This window comes from Bactrocera latifrons, unplaced genomic scaffold (assembly GCF_001853355.1).
Source record: "Bactrocera latifrons isolate USDA-ARS-PBARC rearing strain unplaced genomic scaffold, ASM185335v1 scaffold_1, whole genome shotgun sequence".
In the NCBI taxonomy this organism is placed as follows: domain Eukaryota; kingdom Metazoa; phylum Arthropoda; class Insecta; order Diptera; family Tephritidae; genus Bactrocera; species Bactrocera latifrons.
This window is the reverse complement of record NW_017534407.1, coordinates 712,244-731,564: the sequence shown is the minus strand read 5'-3', so window position 1 is coordinate 731,564 and position 19,321 is coordinate 712,244. Positions and strand designations below refer to the sequence as shown.

The 19,321-nt window shown below is 37.6% G+C and overlaps 1 protein-coding gene and 1 long non-coding RNA gene across 2 annotated transcripts; one reads left to right on the top strand and one right to left on the bottom strand.

Annotated features, from left to right (window-relative positions):
- Positions 1-10,323: 10,323 nt before the first annotated feature.
- Positions 10,324-11,047, bottom strand: LOC108965061. Its single transcript, XR_001993078.1, has 3 exons — positions 10,995-11,047; positions 10,619-10,858; positions 10,324-10,533 (listed from the first exon to the last, which is right to left on the bottom strand). It is a non-coding gene; the product is annotated as an uncharacterized LOC108965061 (long non-coding RNA).
- A 196-nt stretch (positions 11,048-11,243) lies between these two features.
- LOC108978282 (protein Spindly) lies at positions 11,244-14,158 on the top strand. The gene is made up of 6 exons (XM_018948472.1): positions 11,244-11,783; positions 11,853-12,018; positions 12,095-12,310; positions 12,383-12,524; positions 12,817-12,915; positions 12,985-14,158. Exons 1-6 carry the CDS (start codon positions 11,244-11,246, stop codon positions 13,748-13,750), a joined length of 1,929 nt encoding a protein of 642 aa, XP_018804017.1. The 3' UTR covers positions 13,751-14,158.
- Positions 14,159-19,321: the final 5,163 nt, after the last annotated feature.

Genomic DNA, 19,321 nt, shown 5'->3' with positions numbered 1-19,321 from the left:
TTTTAAAACTATTTTGAGCGAGAAAAAATTCTAGCCGAGTTGCCCAATTTTCACTTTTTGCAGCACTTGGACCGTATTCTCTACCAAGGTGTCAATCCTCTTGGGCTTATTTACGAAGACAAGAGACTTCCCATAACCATACAAAAAATAGTCCAGCGGCGACAAATTGCATGATCTTGCAAGTTATGTCTGTCTCACCAAAAGTTTTCTTCAATAAATTGATTTTTACGTTGTCTGCATGGCGTATAGCAACGTCTTGTTGGATCCAAAAGTCGTCTACATCATAAACCTCCAATTCGTAAAATAAACCTTCATTTTTGAAGAAATATGAACCAACAATTCCTTTTTCCTGCTGCCACTAGAGCACATCAAATAGCATCAATATAAATGCAACAATTTTTTATTATCATACCTATACAACCAAAAGTTAACGTTATTATTTTTTTTTTTTTGAATAAAATTGTTTTCTGAAAATCAGGAGCGGTGGTCATCCCGTTACGTGCCCATTTACCAAATTTGCGACGCGCCTGTTAGTCGTTTGGCTTCGATTTTTGAACGAGTTAGACTTTAAAAAGATCCTTCGGCTAAATCTACAAAATAGTTTATGAGCTATGAAGAAGGGACTCTTCGGATCTTCTTCGATAATTTGCTCCACAGCACCATGGTTGCTCAAATTTGGGTGGGCGATTGTGTCGACCGAATATTAGATGCAGCTTGCGAACACTCGGCCAAAGCGAACTATTATTATGGTAATGAAATAAGACGATTTACAAACAATGTTCCAAAGTAAGTCCAAAAGTAATGCTTTATTGAAAGCCACACGTTTAAAAAAAAAACACCCATTATTTCTTAGCCATTTCATTGAAGCATTGTAGTGTCAACTCCCTCTGCTCGAATGCAAATCTTATTGTTTTGCTCATAAGCAACACTCAATAACTTATTGAAATTATTCTCTTCTTAACTTATGAATTTATATTTTACCACAATAACAACACTCACTCTCAATGCCGATTTCTAGAATTAGGCCATTAGCCTTTTGTCCTGCCAAAACTTGTACAAAAGTATAATAAACTTAATATTGAATGCACAAACAAACAACACACGTATGTACATATTTCATATCCGCACAAACAAGTGGATTATGTCCATAGTACGCTTGATTTCCGAGTTGTACTTTAGTGCTAGAGTCACTTAACCCTCATTTACAAAGTACTCAAATCCATATTTTACATTTGTCTTTATGACCAAAAGACAGTGACAACAAAAGCATTGTTATTAAACACATTGACATCTTTTGGGCAAACTTCACCCTCATTTCTGTTCTTAACTACGGAGAAAATACTCATTTATGCCCTGCAGTAGGTTGTGCTGTTATAAAACTACTACAGGGTTTGTCCGAAAAGAAATGGGACTGAGTCGAAATTTAAAAAAAAATTTATTGAACCAATCGTTACAATTCTTTCAAAATAGGCTCCTTCCGCGTCGATGAGGCGCCGCCAGCGCAATTTCCAAAAGCCTTGAAGTCGTCACGGAAGGCATTCTTAGGAATAGCCTTGAGAGCCGAAATGCATGCTGTGGATCCCTTCTGTCGTTTCAAAATGCTTGCCTTTCATAGGCCTTTTCAAGAGCTCGGAGACAACTGACCAGTCGTTCGTTCATTAGCTAGGAATGAATTCTACAGTCGCGGCGGTAAAAAATCAGTACTATTATTCTAATCTAAGGCTTCTAACTGACGCTTTTGACATCAAAATGCCGCACAAAATGACAGCATCCCCGATAGAACTCTACAGCACCTCAGAACAAATAATTAACTAATATTGAGAGCGGTAGTACAGAGAGGGTTTCGAGAGTCGAGTCAAGGGATGCAAGGGTAGAAGACCTGTCTCTTATACACATCTAGATGTGTATAAGAGACAGATGCCGCACAAAATGACAGCATCCCCGATAGAACTCTACAGCACCTCAGAACAAATAATTAACTAATATTGAGAGCGGTAGTACAGAGAGGGTTTCGAGAGTCGAGTCAAGGGATGCAAGGGTAGAAGACTGACAAAAAATTGATATCGAAAAACCAAAGGTTGCCAGTTGTCAGGAAGAGACAGATTGAGAAAATTAAAGCAGAAGGTAATCAAAGAGCTACCATGATTTACCATGTTTCGCACCAGATTGCACAAAGTTTTTAACACAGCACAGTTTTTAGTGCAGAACTATAGCTCCTTTCTTATTTCAGAGTAGTAGCTCGTAAAACTTAGAGTATTTAAGAAAGATGTAAAAACATACATATGTAAATATTCCAAATTAAAAGAAATATTGCAAATTCGAAGTGTCTCAAATATTTTTTTTTCCGAATTAGAGTATTTAATAAATATGAAATTCGTTCGTTCTACTGGAATTTATGAGCTGGTAACTTCGATACCGATGTTTATACTCGTATACCATATGATCCCTTAATAGCACTATTTCCCTGGAAAATCGTTTAAGAAATAGACGAAAAATACTGCAAACCATCTCTCCCAAGTTGTGATTTTAGGATAATAAAGCTTGACAGAACCATATTGGCAAGCGTTGATACTCAAGGGTGAGAAGTCCATCGGTGAGTTATATTAGTAACCTTATAACGCGCTAAAGTTGTCATTGAGAATAGCTGGAGCCACTCCCAAATAGTGATCATTTGGCTCTATGACAACGTACTTAAGATAGTTATAGTGTTAGTTATTTTATGGAGTTGTTATCTGGTGAAAAACACTCAGAAAAACTACACTAGCTCAGCTGCCCGGTCGCGGCAATCGCTGGAAGCAAATTTGACGAGCTTACCAGAGGGATTTCATCAAATTGGAAACCAGTCGGTAGGCCGTTGTCCTCTTGCGCTAGAACGCTCGGCATATTGTTCATGGCAAAGCCTATCTCGGCGCAACTGAAAATGTTCTGACAGGGCTGAGCAATAAGCTTACATATTTTGTGGCTAAATACCATATCTAGTCGAATGCAATTTTCCAAAGCTGTATGGAGGAAGCGTAAAATGATATATCTAGGCACTTTAACCTTAACCTGATGGCCTAACCTAAAGTATTTGCCAGTTGGGCACAATATTCGCGAAGTTTATGTATCTAATTTTGTGATCATTTATATGTATATATACATATCAGGTTGTCAAAAAAGTCTTGCGGTATTTTCGCTAGTTGGCGCTGAGAGCGCGTAGTTCTAGTTTTATTCGTCGCATCGGGTCATGCTATACCTTCTTGGAAAGCTCATTTCACGCGCTAACACGTGTTTGATTGTCGTTTCTTTTAAGTCGTTCGTGAGTTATAGCGTCGCAAATATGGAACAAAATAAAGAGAAAATGCGGCATATTTTACAATACTACTACGATAAAGGCAAAAATGCATCTCAAGCCGCCAATAAAATTTGTGCAGTTTATGGACCCAATACAGTTTCCATTTCCACCACACAACGATAGTTCAACGTTTTCGTTCTGGTGTAGAGGTGGTCGAAGATGCGCCACCCTCCGGAAGGCCTGTCGTCGAAAATTGCGATAAAATCGCTGAATTGGTCGAAAGAGACCGGCATAGTAGCAGCCGTACCATCGGTCAAGAGCTGGGAATGAGTCATCAAAAAAAATTTTATGAACAATTGAAAATTCAATAAAAATACCGCAAGACTTTTTTGACAAATAATTATATGACCTTATATCTATCACGAGTCACCTAAAACTGGTACGAACCACCGTTAGGTGAACAAAACTATTACACACTGTAGCAACATGTTGCAAGAATATAAAAATAATTTCAGATATGAATCACCTCTTGTTATTTAGTAACTTTATGCTTTCTTCACGGTTCGTACATCTCTTTCTCCATTTCGGGCGTTACTGGGGTCAATAGCTACGACCGTGATTACATTTGTCATTTTACCAGCCAACTAACAGTTGTTCATGATTATTATTTCTTTTAACTTGACTTTCGTATGCCATCAAGTTAGGGGAGTCTTCCTTTTGCATTGCAGAAAAAATATTAATATTTCCTTTTTCCATGCAGTTAGAATCGTCATCGCACTTGTGTTTGCTCGTATTCCGAAGTTTGGCGCGACTTTGAATTGTTTGTTTAATTTATGATTTATGTACTTTTAAGCGATGCTTATTGTTTTTAGCCATAACTTATAAATTTACTTTCTTCAAGATCTCGCCACACAGATTTGTATGCGGTTATCACAGCGATAACCCTTTGACTGTGCGAGCATGAGGGATGGCGCATTTGATTTATCGCGATTTAAAAACTTGAATTCATAAATGTTCGCCTTATTGTGCCGTAACCAACAAAGAAATCTAGGTTATGCACGCAAGTCACATATAGATACTTACAAATATACTTGTATGTAGACATGGCGCTCATTACTACTTGTTTATTGGCTTTCCTTTCTTCCTTGTGTGAGGGATGCTGTCACGCTTTAGGGCTTTTCTTATGTCCGTTACGCTATTCCGTCTTTTACCTATGTCGCTGACGGACTGACAGTCTCATCAACTATTCCAAACTGTCGCAGCAACCTCACCCCATCCCACCCAAGTGTCACCAGATTGAATTGAAAACGTGCTGAAGCGTTAAACTGTTTGTCAACTGTTGCGAATCTAATGACATATGAAAACAAGTAGTCTTGGCAAGTCTGCGAATCGCCACATGTGTACTATGTATGTGTGTGTAGTGTGTCTTCATATGGTTGTATGTATCTATGTACATCTCAGCCATATTCACAAGTTGTTGTCCGTCTTTAACAACTACTTCCTGCCAAGTTGTGTACGGACGTGCTGTCCTTCTTAAGTATGCATATTCCAAACGTTAGGGTGTGTGGGATTTGGCAAACCAAAATGAGTGCAACGCATAACCATAAACTGTTAAGTATCGATGTAAAAACGAGGGTTCAAAAATATGAAAGGAGAGAGTTCAGGAACTAATAATGTTGCTTGACATAAAACGGGCTTTTGACCCATTTTTAATTGCATCCTCAAGAGGGGATAGTAACACCCAAAAAGAAATAAATAATCATCATGCCAAGTAGAGACGCATTAGCCACGTCCGTTTGTATATACGCGACCTAGCTCCCCAATTTAGTGTTCGATCCGAAGCTGTTCATTTTATTGTTCAGATCAGGTCTCTAAGCTGCCATTCAACAACATTTATTTAAGACTTTCTTCTCTAATTCTAACAAACTCAAAACCGTAGATACATCCATATGTACATAGATCTGTTGCCGAAATGAAGTTGACGTGTATGAGAATCTGCCCGCCGCTCCAAAATATAGCCCAACTTTATTTGCTTTCTGTCGTACCTTCGTACTTTTGGGTTTTCGTACTATATGAACACTTCATCATCCACCACACTTTCCAAATCCCTAATGATCAAATTTAATTAACAAAAGCTTATGTGTATGTGGTGGAAACTTTGGCCAACGCCGTTCATTATACTCTCGCATAAGAAGTGGAAAAGGACACAAATGTGTTTATAATCGCTAGCGTAGGCATGTGGAAGGACATTGATTGTCTTCTTCTTAAGTGTACGGCCCTTTTTTTTGCAAATTTCACTTTGGTAAGTTTCTCACGTTTTTGTTAGTTCTACTGTAGCGGAGGAAGAGATCTGTAGTGATTTGGTGTGTTAGCCAGAATGGAGTTTATAAAAAGGTCTTCGAATTTTTGAACTTATGGCCGGTAAAGATTTGCAGCTGAATGCTGAATTTTTTATTTAAATATCTGCGAGATAGTGAAGAACTAGACTCTGGTTAGAAGTGGAGGTAGAAAGAAACGGGATGACTAGTGATAGTCGATATATGTAAATGATCTCTCTAGACCCGCCACATAACATTATAAAATACCTGAACATTATTTTTTTAGTCTACAATCAGAAAGGAGTCGTTCTAAGATCAGTATATTGCGGCCTTATGGAATGGCTTTTTTCTGAGAACAAGAAAGGAGTAATGTTGAATTTGAAGATCTTGTGCTTGCCTTCAAAAATTCGGCTCTGTTGTTAGTTTTGCCTGTGGCATGTAGTCAATTAGTTATATAAGCAACCACTTCTCCTAGGATGGCAATTCCTATGAAAAATAGTATTATTTCCTCTTTTCGTTCATGCCAAGAAATTTGTTCGCATGTTATCGATATGAAATGTGTGGCAACGAAATTTGTTCCAAAATTGCTGAATTTTTTAATAAAAACAGCGGCGAATGGAGGATGTTTAGTAGTTACTAAATGCAGTCAATGGCGATACGGAATTACTGGAGGTGATCAAAAATGGGTATACGGATGTGACATTGAACCAATATAAAAGTCAATCGTTTCAGTGGAAGCAGTCTGGCTCGCCAAGACTGGAAAAGGCTCGATAAGTGCGTTCAAACGTGAAGGTTACGATTACTGTGCTTTACGACTTTAAACATGGTACAACATAAATTCCGTGAAGCATTCCGAAAAAAGACCGGGTTTCTGGAAAAATAATTCACGTCGCTTGAGAACTGTTTTCACGATAGGAAAAAGCGCTGGTAGAAGTGCAAAATATCGATTGTAGACTCTTTGAGGGAGACAACCTTAATGTAGACCAATAAATAAATAATTTTATATCCTGAACAGGGTATATTAAGTTTGGCACGAAGTTTGCAACACCCAGAAGGAAGCTTCGGAGACCCTAAAATATTATATAAATGATCAGTATATTGAGTGAGACGATTTAGCCATGTCCATCTGTCTGTCTGTCTGTATAAATGAAGTAGTCCCTCAGTTTTTAGGATATCGTTTTGAAATTTTGCAAACGTCATTTTCTCTTCAAGAAGCTGCTCATTTGTCGGAATTGTCGATATCGGACCACTATAACATATAGCTGCCATACAAACTGAACGATCGCAACCAAATTTTTGCATGGGAAACTTCCTCATTTAACGATATATCTTCACGAACTTTTATCAAAAGAAATTGTTTAGATCGGTTAACTATAACACATAGCTGCCATACAAACTGAACATATGGTTTCTAAAAGAAATCCACTTGTGAAAGCCATATTAGCTTCGGTGCAACCAAAGTTTTTTCAAAAAACGAAAGTTCCCTCAATTTTTGAGTTGGACTTTGTATAAAAACAACTCAACTCAAACAGGCTGATATGTACATATGTATGTATGATTCAAAGTCTCCCTGGGAAGCAAAATGAAGGGAGAACTCCATCGTTGAGGAGAACCTTTATAGGATTACAATTCAATGGTAAACGAACGACACGAAAACGACAGGTGGAATTGGGGCTGGCATAGTGGGACCATGTACCAAATTGTCAGTGCACATGAGCAGGTTTCCAAGCAGTTTTCAAACTGGAGTTTGTGCTGTAAGCAAATGTGTGGATCTTATTCTAGAAAACACTATATTCCAGAACGAATGGTTATCTTCAGTGACAGCAAAGCGGCACTTGAAGCTGTCTCGTCAATTGCAATCGAACAACATTGGTACTGGAATACATAAAAATGCTTAACAGAGCTGCCACTGAAAGCACTATCCCACTAGCATGGACCCTTGGGCATAGAGGTATCAAAAGAAATTAGTAATCCGATCTTCTGGCGAAAGAGGCTGCGGCAAACAGTCCGATAGGACCGGTGTCGTTCTTCGCTAAGGGCCCAAACAATTTAAGAGAGAAGCTATGGATGAACGAGAAGGCCAGAAAAAATGTCACTGGCAACAAGTGTCTATGCTTTGACAGGCGAGGATGTGTTTGTTCGATATAGAAGATTTATGAAACTAAGCGCCCTTTCCAGATGCAAGTTAAGGCAGCTTGAGGGATTTTATACAGATCACTACCGGCTGCGGTTTCAGCTGCACAGATTAGGATACTTTTCCCCGGATCTGTGTCACCTATTTAACCAGCATGGACACCAAAGCATATATTTCTGAAGTACAGTCGCAAGAAGAAGAAGTCAGACGGCGCGCAATTAATTATAGGAGCTTTAGTAAGCCTCTTCGATTTGAGAGGGTTAAATGAAGTATGTATTGTGATAGCAAGAGAGGGTCAATAGATCTATTTATGGCACGTTTAGCATACAGCTTTCATACAAATTGAATGATGAAAATCCAGTCCTTGACTAGATATCTTCGGGAAATTTGCCTGGATTATTGTCCATGGCTACGGTTTAATCTCCGAAGAAATCCTTCAATTCGAACTTCTGTAACTGACATACGAGTGCGAACTGACCAATCAGGTCATTGCATGGAACTTGTTTTTGGGGGGTTTAATAGCTTAGAAGGGTCTTATTTTTTGAATAACGTTACCCAAACCCGGTATAAAAATATATCCAAATCGCCAAGTACTTTGCATCATATAATAGTAATAGTGAGTGACACTTCAAATTCTATTTTGTTTTGAAAGTGATATTGAACTATTTTTTGTATAAACTTCCGGTTTGTATTAAACTCCCTGCACTCTTTGGATCAGACATCCACTGTTGCAACTCATTCGATTGACTAACAATTTTAAACGCCCACATTTTATGAAACACGTAATCATGCAAATTTCCCTGGCATCCCGGAAATATGCAAATCCGTCGAGTTAATGTGTCTGAGCTGAGGTATGAAAAGAGGGAAGGTATTAAGTAGCTCATGTTTACTGCGTTTTAGCATTATTTAACAGATTCCCTTCAGAGCTACATACACACATGCATATACATATAATACAGTAACGACAGGCCTCAAGGCTGCAAATAAAGTGCGCAAGAGAGCAGGTAGTTAGCTGACGCGTGGTAGAAGGTTGAAGTATTTGCATAAGTGTAGCCGCAAGTGTTTAGCGTGAAAATGAGTTTATTTTGCAGATTGACAAGCAGACCCCATTCAAAGCCGGTCAAAATTAATAAATAAATGTAACCGCTTTTTAGAGTATTTACCTGTGGTGGTGCGGAGTGTCGCCACGAGGGCAATTAGCATTTTCGAAGCACAAAACAAGAATGTGCATATTTTCAATTGTCTATTGGTTTTTCAAGAATTTTTACAATGGAAATTCACAAAGACTCGACACAAGCGCACTGTGCTAAACTGAAGCGTATACACATACATATGTATATCTCTGAGGCACTCAACTGGTTTGCTTTATTAGTAGGGATAATAATTGATTTGTTCTGCTTGAAACACAAAAACATACATTTGTTTCTGTTCAAGTACTTTGTTGCATATGTCAACGTCAATTTTGGAATTTTATTTCGATAATCCTCCAACATTTGCTCAACATCTGCGTGCGAAATATTTCCAAAGCGTGTCAAGCAATTTCTCACTATTTAATAAACTTAAAATTAGTTAGAACAAGTAGGGAAGCGTAAAGTTCGGGTACGACCTAAATTTTTAATCTTCGAAATATATACACATTTTCTTGCGAAAATCTGGATCTGTGGCCATTCCGTTTAGGGCCTATAAAATGAATGTGTGAAAGTGAGTATACAAGGTGCGTTCCAAAGTAAGTAGGACTTTTTGAATCTAGCGCCACTGGTCGCGCTGGTAGCTTTATCGGTTGTCCTGCGAAAATTTCATGGCATTTCATTGGAATTGGAAATGAACATTTGGCCTTACGAAAGGCGTGTACACGGTTTGTTTCGCACAAATTGACTGACGACCAAATATTGCTCAGAATCCAACATTCGAAGGACATTATTGCGACCGATTATTTGACCAAAAATCACATTTCAACCATTAGTTACTAGTCCTGGTATTCACTTAATATTACTAGTCCTGGTATTCACTTAATATGGTACCGTGCGACTTCTAACTTTTCGAAAAAATGCATTTTCCTATTTAAGAAAAGCGTTATGCAGACGTAGAAGCCATTCAAAAGGTTTGCACCGGCATACTGGCGGCCATACCAAAAGCAAAGAGCTGTATTGAAGCAGAAGGTGACTATTTTGAATAAAATAAATTAAAATAATAATAAATTAAGATAATAAATAAATAAACCCTTCACGTTAATGAAAGGAGTATATTAATTTCTTAATTTCATTAGCGTAGTGAAAAGGCTGTAGCACACACACGGTGATCTACATTTATGACATACAATTTTCGAAAAAACCGTATACCGTAACCTAGCTGAAAGCATAAACCAATTTTTTACATGTTTGGAAGTTCTACCATAGCCCTGGGGTGGTCACAAAAAATTTCGAAAAATATTGTTATTAATATTTTCAATACGATCCTTCATAACATATTTTTTTTCTCTTAAAAGACCATATCAAGTTTGCTTATATTAAGTTCGATTATGCGTGAAAATGTACTTTTTGATTTGATATTACTCAATTCAAAAATCTTTTGTAAAAAATATAAACAATATTCTTAAACAAATTCATTTAAACTTCTCCAAAGCTTCAAAACAAATTTCGCAAAATGGAAAAAATTCAAACTCACTTGGTCAGAAATTATCCGCAATTTTAGTTTCCAATCAGCTACCGCAAGGTCGTCGGCATCAGCGCAAGTAAATTTTTTTCTTAAAATAGACTATGCTTGTCGTAAAAAATGTCTTTCGAAGGCAAACGGAGCCTCTTGATGTTCTAAGGAGGCAAACGGAGCAGAGATGGAGGAAAATGTAAATAATTTTAAACGAATAATAATACATTAAAATCTCATAATATTTACATATTAAAACCTTAAGTGAACTTCTCATCTGTCAAAGCATATGTTGTTTATTAACTGAATTTTCCACTCTCTCTAATTTGCTCATATGCGGAATATACGAACTAATAATTCATATAATTTCACGGCTAAGTATCACATGCGCAACATATTTATTAACTCTATGAAAATCGCTTAGGTAAATTCCCGCACACGAAAAACCGTAGCATACTCAGGTAAGGCTAGCGAAGTGCCGATTTGTCGCTGAAAAATATAAAAACGCACCCGAGTGGCATAGTCCGTTTAGTCATGAATCTATCAGCAAGTTGACATCGTAACCGATGTAAACAAAATTTAATTATATTCATAGGTTGGTGAAAAATAAAGTGAAAATACTTACAAAAATACGTTTCTAATATGAAAAGTGCAAAAATAAATAAATGTTGCACATAAATAAGATTTGAAATAAGGAAACTGTCAAGGAAATTGTAAGTGCGCACAAGTACACAATCAATTACAGCGCCATCTAGCGCGTAAATTATCGCGTCGAAAAAGAGTTTTGGCGTCATTTGTTCTAATTAGGCAGCACTGAAGCACTAAAGTGACATATAATTTAAAAGAAAAAAGTTCTTCAATTGAAACGCTTGTTATGGAAGACGATTTTCAAATCGAATACATGTCGCTGCCACTTGAAGATCTTCAGGATCACTATGGAAAACTGTTTGAACGTTATCGCCAAATGCGCGATGATGCGGAGGCCGACACACAGCGTATCCATGAGATGAAGCGCAATCTGGAGACAGCTTATGCTGCCGAAAATTACCTTTCGCAGGAGATCGAGGAGCTTATGCGAACGCTTGCCTCGATTGAAAAGGAGAGTAAAGGAAAAACTAAAGTAGAAACGGAGCTGGAAGATTTGCGTAGACAACATCATACTTTATCTACAGACTACAGCACATTGCAGCAAGACTACGTGGCGTTGAGTGCAGAAAATGCCGAAATGCGTAAACAGTTAGAAACGGTAAAATCAGCAAAAAGGCTAAGTACGGCGTCGATAGTAGATGCTGGAACAGAAGAGCTCACCCAACGTATAGCATCGCTGGAAGGTGAAAATTTTTCTTTAATGAAAAAATTGGAAGAGTTTCAGGAAAGTATGGTGCGGCAAACAATGGCGTTAGCGGAAAGAGAGGTAAAACCTATCACCATCCCTTTAATAATTATAAATTAAAGTTTTATTTTGTGTACATATTTCTTATAGAGTAATATAGAAGTTTTACGTGATCAAGTAACTTGTTTGGAGGAGAATTTACGTTCGAAGCGTGAAGATTTAGATGAAAAGACAGTTTTGCTTGAGAGTACCCAAGAACATTTAGCCGATGCAAATGCGAGATTGGCGATGTTAGAAACAAAGCCAGAGAGTGTTGGTAAGTACTTTTATAATTATTTACTATTAATTATTGTTTTAATGATGAATTTTGATTATTTGAAAACTGCTTACAGATCGCAAAGGCAACTCGCTCTTCGCTGAAGTGGACGACCAACGACAAGCAATGAAAAAACTGCTGGCTGCCCAAAAGAAAAGCTATATTGATATGAAGAAAATCTGTCATGACAGTCAGTCTGAAATAAGACGATTAAAGCGAGAAAATATTGCAATGCATACAGAACTTAAGGAGTGTAGTTCAATATTTTGCTCAGCCGACCGTACATATCAAGGTACTTAATATGAGTTATTGAAATATTATACACATTATAAAATCAGACATAATTGAACATCATCCTTTGCAGACAAACTAAATGAGCGCATACGCCAACTACTCGGTCAAGTGGAAGGCTTAGAGAAGCAATTAAATGTGTCTCAGAGTCGACTACGCGACTTGGCCAACGATAAGGGTGTTGCGTGGCTTGATTCGATGCTGAATTTCTGCAAGTACGCATTACCCGTAGAAGTTGTAAATTGTGTAACACATTTCACAAGTGAAATGTGGAAAAAGTTTCGTTATAGTCGTGCGTTTTGTATAGTGCAAATGGGCATAGCATTTAATTAGATAGTTCATTTTCATATTAAATTTCGTCACCTTCATCATTTATTTGGAAAAAAATAATCGTCTGTAAATATAGGGTGTTTTTTGTGCTTAGAATATATACGAACTAACTTTACGCTACAGTTAAGGATTATGTGTGTTTCACACAAATATATTTACTCCCGCCCATTCATTTAGGCAAGAAACTGATGAACTCAAGAAACAACTTCATGGTGTGCGAATAAAAAAAGCCAGTTTGGAAGAGCAGCTACGCAACGTTCAACAGGAGATGATAAGGTATTTTAATACAGCTATTTCACTCCATAATGCGAAAGTAATATTTATTTTTTTTTTTGTTATCTTCAGATGGCGCTTCGAAGCATTAAAAACGCGTTGTGTACTGCTCGACAGAGAGGATCTTTTGACTGAACACCGCATTGAGTTCAAAGCTATACGTGCAATAGAGTTTAATATAACCCAGAAAGAGCAGGAGACTGCACGACCCCGTATTGTGCACGCATCACCTGTCACACCCACGGAAAGGAAACCACAAATACCTAGCACACCATTACGTTCCATTAAAAATGAGAATTCATCAGCAATATGTAACACACCTCCTGAAAATATTTCAGTGAAACAAGAAGTTGATGGTGAAAGTGGCGACAGCACACCGGTATCATTCAAATCAAAAGTTGAGTTTAAAGAAAACGTTGGTACACCACAAACACAGCCGCGTTCAACTACTATTCCATTGAAGTCAGAGCTTAGTTCTGATAAATATTTGCGCGAGAGCAATATGCAGAGCAATTCTTTAGCAAACGAATTGCAGATGGCACTAACAAAGAACTTCAAAAGGGAACCCCCTGGACTTGATGCTCAACCGGGTCCTTCCATTCTATCAAAGCAAAGTCATGCTTTAATCACTGAAGATAATTGCGAGAAGAATGTGCAGTTCAGTGCAGCGGGTCCAACTGTACACGAAATAAGTGCGAATGTCAGTATTGGCTTAGATGTCACTAATGACGGTAGTAATAAAGAAGGGCAGCAAAAAGCCTTTATTAAGGAGGTGCGCAAGAAACCAAATATTATAGTTCGTCATGTGGTGGTGCCGTCCAAACGTAGGCCAACGTAAAATAAGAAAAGTTTTGTACTTTTAGTGCTGCTTGTGTTAATGGGTACAAAAGCAAGTGCGTAAAGTAATTGTCTTGAGATGGAAAGTGAACTGAATTTCTTTACTCTTGCTGGTTTAGTTTTTTGAAATAATTATAACGATTTTCAAAACTTTATGTAATGATTGAGAAATAATTTGCATATATTGCATTCCAGTATTTTACCGTAATTTGTAGATTTTTCACTTTTTAAAACTAAAAAAATGGGTTAACACTCTCGCTTTTTTATATAAATATTCAGCGATGGAGGTGAAAAATTCTTAAATTACATTTCTTAGATGTATGCGAAATCTTAAGGTAGTTACTTTATGTTCTAAAATCTGTGCATATAATTTATATAAATAAAAATCTAACAATTTCTATCCACTATATATGTTATAAATATATATATATATTATCTATATGGATGCTTATCCTCTGAAAAAATTTTAAAATGAGAAAGATTCTTTTTATTTAATACTAATCGAGGCTTTATAGTAATTCAAAGCAACTTTAAATTGAGGACCAACGATTATAGCACCTGCATCTTGCCACTACGCAGGGTTCTGCAAAGCATTCCTCAAACTGTTAATGTTGATGATAACTATTATGCTTTTTGCCAGACCAACACAAGCGATGGTGATGTCCGGCCGATCAATTCAAACTGTGTTAAATCTCCGAAAAATCTAACCCCATTATGCAATGAGACCCCGTATAACGGCCGATTGACAGTCACAGATCTTACTGGCTTCGTTGGAATATCGTTTTTGTTGAAACGGCGTCGCGTTAACGTCTGTGGAACAATGCTGTCCGACTGCCAGTATGTCATGAGACATTATGGTGATGAATTTTGGATCTATGGTTACGATCCCGAAATAGATGATCTATCGTACGAATATGGTGCAGGGGTGATACGAAGCCAAAAAAAATCACGTCACAGCAGGCAAACAATCAAGGTTATGTTCACAGTTTTCTTCGATTATCGTGGTGTTGCGCACTACGAATTCCTACCGACCTAGCAAACTGTCAACAAGGAATGCTATTTAAGTGTTATGCGTCATTTGCGTGATACTATTTGTACGAAAAGGCCGGAATTATGAACCGACACCGATTTTTTATTACATACCATCTATGAAAATTCTATAAAGCCTTACTTGAAAAGGCGAATATCTCGAGAAGTATTAATGACAGTGGTTTTGAACTCGGATCTTTTTTGTAGCAAATAAAATTTCCTACAAGTTTGTCATGTACATTTTTTCTATATCTCTTGTAATTTACGAGATTATACAAAAAAATGCGAATTTCGTGCAAAAGTCAGGTTTAGAGCCCCGCACAACCTCGACGGCGTGAGTTTCGACTTTGTCGCAATGGGCACTTTTGTAGAGGGTTCCATTCTGAGGAATATGTGTCTCAAAGTCAAAGGCATGCCATAAAATGCGTCTGAGCTATAGAAATTTAAAGATAAAAAATCACAATTGTCCTGCGTTTTCAATGCAAATTTTTACATGCCTTGGTCCAGTCCTTAATGTTCACATTAAGGGCTAAAATTTTCAGGGAATGTTTTTTAAGGTATTTCCAAGGAAATTGTATAATGGGATAGAATAAAATGAATAGTTCAAAAAACAACAAAAAAAAAAAAAAAAAAAAAAAAACACCCTAATATACAAATATCTACTTTGACTAATTTTAGTTGTTACAAACAACCGTTAGATGGAAAAACTGTTACTCTGTACCAACTTAACTTTTCTTCCTCAAATAAGTCACATTCATGCATCTACAGTGGTGTGTGTGCATTTTTGGATAACAGCGGGCCAGTACGCAGCACTCTTTGGAGAAATGTCATTGACTTCTGGCATAACCCGACTTAATATTAATGGCTGTAGTGAGTTTATATGTAGTAATGGCTCACTGAGTCTCAACCAAATTCGCACAATGCGTCCAGCATTACAACAACCATCCCAATAAGCACGTTAGTACCATCTCAAGTTGAGGAGTAATTTGACAGACCGCACAGCTAGGCGCTGATGAAGTACTTAAATATAACGGCTTTTAAGGAGGGTCTCATTGCTTTTCAAATTTGAAATTCTATTACAAGCATAACGGTTCATAATGGAATTTCTTATTTGTTTTCAAACCCTATGTTTGTGGTGAAAATCAATCTGAGAGCGGATAACTTACAGGTAACAAGCAGATGGTCCACTAAGTCCTTCTTTCGCAATTCGTGATATTGTTGCAAGTAGTATTTTAGAAAACGGAAATTTTCAAATAATGCATGACGCTGAAAACTGAAGTTAGTATTATGATTTGTAAATTCCGTTAATCGTTTATTGGGTTAAGAGTCCTTATTTACAGTTTTCTTTTGGGTAGCGAAATCGTCCTTTTGCCACGCGCCGCTCGAATCGCCTTTTAGTGGTGGTTGGCGCCGTTATTCTTTGCCGACTGTAACATCTCATTTCTCTTTACTTTTTTTCCTTTTATTATTGAATTTTCTCTTGTTCCTGCTTTTTACAACAATGTAATCAAAATGATACAAAAGCATATATGTATAGTATGTATGTATGAAGATGTGTAGATAATTGTTTGCTTAAGGCGTTGCTCTTGGACAGTGATATATTTATGGATGTACAATAAACAGTTAACTTCATGACATATGTAAGTTTATGAGATGCATGGTAATACTTCGGCTGCAAGAAGGAGCAAGAATTTTCATAAATATTATAATTGCTGGAAAAGGATAAAAGTTCTTGGAGGATACCTTAAAGATTTCTTAATAAAAATGTAAATGAGGCGCCAGCAATTTGGTAGGCAGACAGGGATATGTCATATACGTTATGCAGTTGACTTAGAAGAGTAGTCTTTATGCCAGAAGAACTATCGGACATTTCGCATTGCATGCTCTGCTAAAAATCAAATTGTTCGAATAAAATTATTCAGCGTAAGAGTAAGTCCAAGCTGCTAGCTTTCGGTTACCGATCTGAGGGTTGAAAGTTGGTAGAAAAGTTACTCCAAAACATGAAAAAACTTTAACTTCGGTTGTAACGACTTTCAGGGTTCCAGGGTGCAACCGCTGTTTGGCGCCAAATGGAAATTCCAAATGTAGCCATATCCGTTTCCATCTGGTCTTTCCAATGCAGTGGAGGTCTTCCTATTTCCCTGCCTCCCTCGAATACTTTCAGAGCTGGAGTGTTTTCGTTCCTTCGGGCGATATGACCTGGCCAGCGTAGCCGCTGTCTTATAATTCGCTGAACTATGTATGTCAATATCGTCGTATAACCCATACAGCTATTCGATATTCGACATGGCCAACGCGCAAAGGACCACAAATCTTTCGCAGAACTTTTCTCTCGAAAACTTGTAACGTCGACTAATCAGCTGTTGTCATATCCCATACATCTGCACCATATATCCGTAGTAGCACGGGAATATTGAGTGACTCTCATTCGAGGCTGGTTGTTATTTTTCATTGCGTGCATTTTTTTACGTGGCAGGTCTCAAACCCTGCGAAGAGGATGTTTCGCCTTACCACTTTAACTCGCCTTCAAACGGTTGTTCTTTGGCTACACAGAGGATACTTGGTCAAGGACCGGAAGCCGTAAGTGGTTTGAGTCATATGTAAAAAAAATCATTTCTGGCCACTCCAAAGTCAATGGAATCAGAGAACTTTCCTCACTTGCGTGAACTTCTACACATGACTCCATCCTCCTGGGAGATATGTACATTATACTTATTAGAGGGCGAGGCTATGCCCACTTTTTCCAAAAAATTTGCCCACAGATGTTCTTTGCTACTGCGCTCCCTTGTGCAAAATAAAAGTTGTATATCTTAATAAGGTGCTTAGTTATAGGTATTTGATAGGCTTGCGGTTAATGGCGTTTTGTGGGCGTGGCAATGGTTCTATTGTGCTCCTCTATGAACTCGCACTTTTTTTCCAAGGATCTCCCGGATCTCACATCGTTTCGTCATATATACATTTTTTATTATGTATGTCTCTTTTAAAGGGTTACCTTCTGCATGCTACAACCTTCATATATATACACATGTATAGGTATACCACAAATGCTCACAATTTTCGCCATGTCGACACACTGTACGGAGTTGTTTGATTGCTATTTTGGCTCAGCATAATGGAATTTGTTGTAGGAATAGCAACATTTGTGTGCGTAAGTAAAGTCACAATGGACTTTTAGCACATAAATATCAACTGACTTGACACACATACCGTCATACTGTATTCGCCCACACACATACAAATACATGGACACATGTTGGCAATCAAATGCAATCTCCATAGTTGCAGCGATCCGTTAAATACATTCTGCATTATGTCAGCGCCACGGAAAAACTACGAAGCTGGAAAACTTCTAATGGCAAGGAAATCCATAATTAAATGCCATGTGTTGATGGACAGCTGAGAAACCAGGATAAAACAAGAAACAAGGTTAACTTCGGAAATACCCTTCACATAAAATAGTTTTCGCACAATAATTTGATAGTGATTACTTGATTCCGATTGTTCAGTATGTATGCCAGCTAAATGTTATAGTGATCCGATATTGGCCGTTCCCGAAATGAGCAGCTTTTTGGTGAGAAAAGGATGGGTACAAAATTTAAGTTCAACATTTCCAAAACAGGGTTTTAGACTTTAGTTCGCACATACTCGTATACGGACCGACAGACAGACGGAAAAGGCTAAAACCTTTGTTAGAGGATTGTTATTTTTTGTTTTTGTTTTGGTATATGCTCAGTGGTTTTCGATTGGAATTAGGTACGGAATCTGAGCAGGATAATCCAAAGCCGTATTGTTCACGTAAGAAAATCAAGTTTTTATGCTTTGAACAGAGAATTTTGATTCGTTATCTTGTTTAAAAATACATATATTGTTCAGGCATGTGTTTAGGCATGTGATGGTGATCAAACCAAAACTTTTTTAAAGATTCGGGCGTCCAGCTTAAATAGATCCGTCTGAACCAAACTTGATCTTAAGTACACTTTGTTAATCACTTGAGTCGTTATTTTGTGGCGAATTCGGCTGGAAGCTAAAAAGGTATTCGCCTTGCTTACTCTGCAAATTCCACTGTCGTCTTCTGAAGTTAGCTTTTAGTAGATTTACAATTGGGATTATATATTTAAACGGTAGCTGTACTTGAACAATTATAGGTGTCTAATAGGGGGTTTATAGTTTACTACTACCACTCGAAAAATATTTCGTTTTGTGGATTTTGTACTAATATAATTAGTCAACATAACCGTTTAAAAGATATGAGCTGTAAAAGTTTGATTATTTTTTCCGACTCTTACGGAATTTTTGGTGTTGCTCAACGACAGCTTACACGGCCGTATTAGTTTAGCGGAGTTCAGGCATAGCCCATAAAGGTAGTTGCTTTTCGTCCTGACAAAGGCGGCCTTAAAATCAACGAGGAGGTGGAGTGTGTCGATCTGCTTTTCACGGGTATTTTCCAAGTTTTGGCACATGCTGAAAACCTGATCGACAGTAAACTTTCCAGGTCTAAAGCCACAGTGGTAAGGTTCAATCAGTTTGTTGACGATCCGCTTTA

Excerpts from the sequence above, each read along its gene's own strand:
- LOC108978282 (XM_018948472.1), top strand. The coding sequence starts at position 11,244 with ATGGAAGACGATTTTCAAATCGAATACATGTCGCTGCCACTTGAAGAT. Across the intron at positions 12,311-12,382 it reads AGCCGACCGTACATATCAAG|ACAAACTAAATGAGCGCATA; the intron begins GTACTTAATATG and ends CATCCTTTGCAG. Across the intron at positions 12,916-12,984 it reads GTTCAACAGGAGATGATAAG|ATGGCGCTTCGAAGCATTAA; the intron begins GTATTTTAATAC and ends TGTTATCTTCAG.